Here is a 7,500-nt window from a genome sequence, read left to right on the forward strand (position 1 = left end):
GAGAGAGAGTGAGAGAGAGAGATGGACAGAGAGACAGATGTGGAGCATTTTGGGGAAAAAAAAAATGTTTTTTGTTTCTATTTGTTTTATTGCTTCAGTTCTTGAGTCTAACATTAAAGGTGGGAAAAATACAGACTTTGTTTTTACACCTGTAGTGTTAAAGGGCCGTGTGAATTTTTTACATCGCTGTATATATTTCCACTTTAAGCCTCTGCTTCGATACTCAAGCGTTCAAAGCTCAGGTGTGACGAGAAATGTGACTTTAACATCCAGAACATTCACATCACTGCTTGAATTCTTTCCCTCACACACACAAACATTTTTGACCTGAACACCTTCTGTGAAAGTCGGCCCTGTTGTGGGACGAAGCCTGTGAAAGTGTGCGAGATCTTTAATTAAATTGAACACAGATAAGGTACGATTAGACGCACGCGAGTTTTATCGAGCTGGGTGTTAAAAATTAAATATGCAAATACATGCTAATTGCTGCTCGAGATCCCTCTACGAGATCTCCATATTCATGCATATGCAAATGTGGTGTAATCTCATTATCTTCAGTGAGCTTTACTAAATACACAATCTGATCCTCCAGCTGCTCAAGCTTTCTTTCAGCTTAGTCAAAAACTTCAAAGGACGGACACACACACACACACGGACACACACACACACGGACGGACACACACGGACACACACGGACACGGATTTTCATGGACCTGAGTAATAATGTAATCTAAGTTATTTAAAAACTTTTAATACGTTAGAAACAGGATTATATAATAAGAGTAAATTTTATTGAAATTATTTAAATATAATGTGGCTTTCTCATTGTGTGTGTTTGTGTGTGTGTGTGTACCGTGGAGCTGGGAGTGTTGGTGCCGTATCCAGAAGACGGCAGTGAAGCCAGAGACCAGCGGCGTCCATCAGCCCTGAAGAGGCACAACACACACATAAGAATGAGCTAAATCCCAAGCCACAGACGATGCGTTATGCTATTAACTGGAGAATACTGGGACGTAGTATGGTTTTAGTGGAGAATACTGGGACGTAGTATGGTTTAACTGGAGAATACTGGGACGTAGTATGGTTTTAGTGGAGAATACTGGGACGTAGTATGGTTTAACTGGAGAATACTGGGACGTAGTATGGTTTTAGTGGAGAATACTGGGACGTAGTATGGTTTTAGTGGAGAATACTGGGACGTAGTATGGTTTAACTGGAGAATACTGGGACGTAGTATGGTTTAACTGGAGAATACTGGGACGTAGTATGGTTTTAGTGGAGAATACTGGGACGTAGTATGGTTTAACTGGAGAATACTGGGACGTAGTATGGTTTAACTGGAGAATACTGGGACGTAGTATGGTTTTAGTGGAGAATACTGGGACGTAGTATGGTTTAACTGGAGAATACTGGGACGTAGTATGGTTTAACTGGAGAATACTGGGACGTAGTATGGTTTTAGTGGAGAATACTGGGACGTAGTATGGTTTAACTGGAGAGTACTGGGACATAGTATGGTTTAGTGGAGAATACTGGGACGTAGTATGGTTTAGTGGAGAATACTGGGACGTAGTATGGTTTAACTGGAGAATACTGGGATGTAGTATGGTTTTAGTGGAGAATACTGGGACGTAGTATGGTTTAACTGGAGAATACTGGGACGTAGTATGGTTTAACTGGAGAATACTGGGACGTAGTATGGTTTAACTGGAGAATACTGGGACGTAGTATGGTTTTAGTGGAGAATACTGGGACGTAGTATGGTTTAACTGGAGAATACTGGGACGTAGTATGGTTTTAGTGGAGAATACTGGGACGTAGTATGGTTTAACTGGAGAATACTGGGACGTAGTATGGTTTTAGTGGAGAATACTGGGACGTAGTATGGTTTTAGTGGAGAATACTGGGACGTAGTATGGTTTAGTGGAGAATACTGGGACGTAGTATGGTTTAACTGGAGAATACTGGGACGTAGTATGGTTTAACTGGAGAATACTGGGACGTAGTATGGTTTAACTGGAGAATACTGGGACATAGTATGGTTTTAGTGGAGAATACTGGGACGTAGTATGGTTTAACTGGAGAATACTGGGACGTAGTATGGTTTAGTGGAGAATACTGGGACGTAGTATGGTTTAACTGGAGAATACTGGGACGTAGTATGGTTTAGTGGAGAATACTGGGACGTAGTATGGTTTAACTGGAGAATACTGGGACGTAGTATGGTTTAACTGGAGAATACTGGGACGTAGTATGGTTTAACTGGAGAATACTGGGACGTAGTATGGTTTAACTGGAGAATACTGGGACGTAGTATGGTTTTAGTGGAGAATACTGGGACGTAGTATGGTTTAACTGGAGAATACTGGGACGTAGTATGGTTTTAGTGGAGAATACTGGGACGTAGTATGGTTTAACTGGAGAATACTGGGAAGTAGTATGGTTTAGTGGAGAATACTGGGACGTAGTATGGTTTAACTGGAGAATACTGGGACGTAGTATGGTTTAACTGGAGAATACTGGGACGTAGTATGGTTTAGTGGAGAATACTGGGACGTAGTATGGTTTAGTGGAGAATACTGGGACGTAGTATGGTTTAACTGGAGAATACTGGGACGTAGTATGGTTTAACTGGAGAATACTGGGACATAGTATGGTTTTAGTGGAGAATACTGGGACGTAGTATGGTTTAACTGGAGAATACTGGGACGTAGTATGGTTTTAGTGGAGAATACTGGGACGTAGTATGGTTTAACTGGAGAATACTGGGACGTAGTATGGTTTAGTGGAGAATACTGGGACGTAGTATGGTTTAACTGGAGAATACTGGGACGTAGTATGGTTTAACTGGAGAATACTGGGACGTAGTATGGTTTAACTGGAGAATACTGGGACATAGTATGGTTTTAGTGGAGAATACTGGGACGTAGTATGGTTTAACTGGAGAATACTGGGACGTAGTATGGTTTTAGTGGAGAATACTGGGACGTAGTATGGTTTAACTGGAGAATACTGGGACGTAGTATGGTTTTAGTGGAGAATACTGGGACGTAGTATGGTTTAACTGGAGAATACTGGGACGTAGTATGGTTTTAGTGGAGAATACTGGGACGTAGTATGGTTTAACTGGAGAATACTGGGAAGTAGTATGGTTTAGTGGAGAATACTGGGACGTAGTATGGTTTAACTGGAGAATACTGGGACGTAGTATGGTTTAGTGGAGAATACTGGGACGTAGTATGGTTTAACTGGAGAATACTGGGACGTAGTATGGTTTAACTGGAGAATACTGGGATGTAGCATGGTTTAACTGGAGAATACTGGGACGTAGTATGGTTTTAGTGGAGAATACTGGGACGTAGTATGGTTTAGTGGAGAATACTGGGACGTAGTATGGTTTAACTGGAGAATACTGGGACGTAGTATGGTTTAGTGGAGAATACTGGGACGTAGTATGGTTTAACTGGAGAATACTGGGACGTAGTATGGTTTAACTGGAGAATACTGGGATGTAGCATGGTTTAACTGGAGAATACTGGGACGTAGTATGGTTTTAGTGGAGAATACTGGGACGTAGTATGGTTTAGTGGAGAATACTGGGACGTAGTATGGTTTAACTGGAGAATACTGGGACGTAGTATGGTTTAGTGGAGAATACTGGGACGTAGCATGGTTTAACTGGAGAATACTGGAATGTAGATGATGATAGAAGATACATTATTCCACTTCAGAAGATGAAGTGAAGATGAAGTTCCACAAGAGTTGATTTCCTAACTGATTAATGGAAGCCAACCAAATAAGTGCATTATGGTGAAGCGTGTTAGAGAAAACCCTATTAAAGTGAAGTCAACAACCTATTTAGTGTAGTGAACTGCGCTGGATAAACAAGCAGCATTAGAGATGGACCGTCACGTACAGCTCAGATAAGAAGAACAATAACACGCTTTATTTGAGCCGCACATTCGGGAAATCTTCAGTCTGTAACACACGGAAAGCAGAGCTGATGAAGCTTCCAGCGACCGGCAACAAAACAGTTCACTTAGCGTTGGAGTTAGTTGCCGAGCAACCGTTACATGATGATGGTCTGTCATTGGCGTTGTAAACATGCGGCGAGAAAACACGCCTTCTAAAGACAAGCACTGTTCTGAGCCTCAGTGCCTCAAACACCATCTGTATGAATAGAAAATAAAAGCTTTTATTCATTCACCTTTCAAACAAATTAACCTGATTTTACTGGTTAGCATTGTTTTGTGCCATGCTAGCACGGTTTCTCTGAATGCTGCTCTGATTTAACTGAGTCCATCAGACAGGAAATAATGTGCTCCCACGGCCTGGTCTTTGGATCGATCGTCTCTCTGACTTCCTCCACTCCCCCCCCTCTTCCTGCACTCGTCTTTCAGATAAACGACTGTCCCAAGAGCGATCCATCCGATCCTAATTGTCCACGCTAATATCTGAGATACTTCAAAGTCTCGTTTGTTGTTTCCGTTGGTCGTGCCACATGATGTCGGAAGTGCAAGCGTAGCTTGTAAAACTGCTGTCACTTTGAGGCAACTTTTCCTGAACAATGTTAGCACTAGTCTGTCTTAAGCTTCTGGTGTCCTAGCAGCATGCGTCCTCAATGTCCAGTTTACTTTAAGACCACAGTGATATATTTGGGCATGTTAGCAAGAAAATAAACAGTGGTATACAATATGTTAATACTTCATATGGTAGTACAGAGCAATCTGGTCATAACATGCGACGTTGGTATCATGCGACAGATACGTACAGGCTGACGCTCTGACAACGCCGTTAGTTTTTTTAATAATGTAAAAAGTTCATTATCTTGGAAGTTAAAAGAAAAAGCTTTATTTTTAGATGGATGTCAGAGTAAAACACTGAGAAAATAGTTACATACGTGTGCAGATATCGGTGTAGTGTCTTGAAATTCTAGCATTAGCGCATCCTCTAAGCCTTTGTTGAGAGACACTGATTTACTCAATACTCAGTTTGTGAGCTACTAGCATGTGTCTAATAACTAATTCAAATCGATATAAGAGTGCGTAACGTCAATACGTCAATACCCGTGTCAGACATCACGCCGACACGTCTGTCAATGCTGATGTTCTCTTCTCGACCAACCTACAGGATTAAATGGATTACGGCCCTGACGAAAACGGTCGCCATGGTAACACTAAACTATTAATACGGGCGAGACAAATGAGTCGTCGCTGCGGACCTCAGGAGGAGGGGAACTGCATTTAAAATTATTCAGCCTGGTGAATGACTAATGATGAACATTATCATAATTAATGGATGACGCCGGCACCGTTATATCGTTAAGAATCGGTTACAGAGCCATTCATTTCCTCCACCTCGTGTTTACACGTGATGCAAACGATCCATCTCCGATATTCACATATTTGTCTACAATCGCATTTTTAAACAAATCTATCACACCGCGTCTCGTTCGTCAGATATGAGAGTCGCGCAAACAAAAGAGGTTGTGTTTAGATAATGAATAATGGATATTAAAATGGCTATACACCAGGGCGTCACTCGTGTCTTCCCCTAAACGTGTATACTATTGAGGGATATTTTAGACTTTTCCAAACCCACACTGTTCACGTTGTCACTTTAGTACACTTTAATGTCAAGGCAAAGAAAATAGATTAGTTAAAAAAAGCTTTAAGTCTTCCTGAATGGCTCTTTCAAGTGAATCAGACATGTAGTGGTTGATGGTATGAGCTTTGATTCATTTAATTCATTAAAGGTGGGGTCTCCGATTTTTGAAAGCCAATGTTGACATTTGAAATCACCAAAACAAACACGCCCCTAACCCAAATGGGTCCCACCCCTGTATCGATAGCTCCGCCCACACATACATACGTAACCCAGGCAATTACTGAAAAGAAATGTGTCTTTATCATAGCTGAAGGGAAGAACAATACGATTGTAGACTAACAAACAAGCAAAAATGACACACAAGCATAATCATGTAAAGGACAAAGGCATATATTAGTTCTGTGTAACAAAGCAAAACCAACGTTACTCACCTATCGAGAAGGAAAAAAGCGCCTCGGCGTCTTAAGTAAAGTTGGTCACATATTCACAGATTGGAGTTTCCTGAGTCAATAACTCCTGAGCTAAACGCTGTTACTACACAAAACGTGGTTGTAGCTGCGTCTCTACATTACTACGATAGAAAAGAGGTGTTATTTGTGTAGTAACAGCGTTTAGCTCAGGAGTTATTGACTCAGGAAACTCCAATCTGTGAATATGTGACCAACTTCCTGCTCCTTCAGTTCTCTCCAGCGCTGGAAAGCTGATCCTATATTAACACGTCCTACTTCTTACCTTATCGTAAGTCTTTCTTCTCTTTCTTTCTTTGTTTTTATCCTCCATGTCAATGTTAAAACCGCTTTCTGCTAATGTCACACATGCGCACTGAACACTCTCTCTGCCCATATTGACAAGACACGCCCCTTTCTGCTCATTGGCTACACGTTTGTTTTGATTTTTGTTTTGATTTTTGTTTATTATCGGCCCGACTCAGTTTTCTGGAGACCCTGCCATTAAGTAGTGTATAAATTCGACTCTAAGGGGTGATTCAAAAGAATCAAAATGAATCAATATTTAATTTGAATCAAACCACTAAAGCAGGTGATCAGGTTCTACAAGATGTTTTTTTTACTTTTTACCTTCTAGAGGGGGTGAAAGAGAAGTGTGCAGGGCCGCTGGGTGAAAAGGTACGAGGACTGTCCAGTGGACTGCTTCCTGTTTAAACAAAAAGAGAAAGAGAGCAGAAACCAAAATGATTACATACGAGATATTTTGAACATGAGGTTTGCTTGTGTGCGGTTGGAGGAAAACACCAGTAAGAAGTGTGTTACACATGGAAGGATCGAGGCGTGTTTCTTACCTATGTGTCCAGGTAGAGGTGAATGGGGTCGTGGCAGGGTCGGGGACGTACTGGTCAGGATTAGACTCTTCCTGTTACTGGTGCGACAGCTGCAACACACAAACAAGCTAGACGTGAGGGAGTGTGTGTACAGTAAGTGTGTGTGCAAGTGTGTGTGTGTTTCCTCTTGTTGCTGGTTGTTGTATATTCTGCTTAGACTGCTTAAATGACCGTACAAGCAACAGCAACAATGACCAACTACAGCTACACCAAATTAAAAACACTGTTCACGCCATGGCTTCGTTTACTCACCAAAACATGACGGTTAAACGAGTTTCACGATTAATTAGCATTACATTTACACCCCGTAACAATAACATGGATCCCTTCACCGAATTCAGTCGACCTCGTCATTAATGACAACATTTAATAAGGACGTACGGTGACGTATTCATGAACAAGAGACTCGAGTTTTGCAAGATTTCAGGCAACAACAGCAGCAGCAGCTATGATGAAGGTTGTGGATATTCCCGAGGTGGCTCAGTGGTTAAGGTGTTGGGCTACTGATCAGAAGGTCATGGGTTCGAACCCCAGGTCCACCAAGCTGCCACTGCTGG

The 7,500-nt window shown here is 41.7% G+C and overlaps 1 protein-coding gene across 2 annotated transcripts in view; it reads right to left on the bottom strand.

Moving 5' to 3' along the window:
• Nucleotides 1-7,500, bottom strand: part of mast1a (microtubule associated serine/threonine kinase 1a) — a 50,498-nt gene that overhangs the window by 24,691 nt on the left and 18,307 nt on the right. For both annotated transcript variants that reach the window (XM_060860298.1, XM_060860300.1), the window contains 3 exons: nt 6,905-6,993; nt 6,684-6,759; nt 854-926 (listed from right to left, as the gene is read on the bottom strand). In XM_060860298.1, coding sequence (XP_060716281.1) covers nt 854-926; nt 6,684-6,759; nt 6,905-6,993 — 238 coding nt within the window. The remainder of the gene's footprint in view (nt 1-853; nt 927-6,683; nt 6,760-6,904; nt 6,994-7,500) is intronic.

This window comes from Tachysurus vachellii, chromosome 24 (genome assembly GCF_030014155.1).
Source record: "Tachysurus vachellii isolate PV-2020 chromosome 24, HZAU_Pvac_v1, whole genome shotgun sequence".
NCBI classification, from domain to species: domain Eukaryota; kingdom Metazoa; phylum Chordata; class Actinopteri; order Siluriformes; family Bagridae; genus Tachysurus; species Tachysurus vachellii.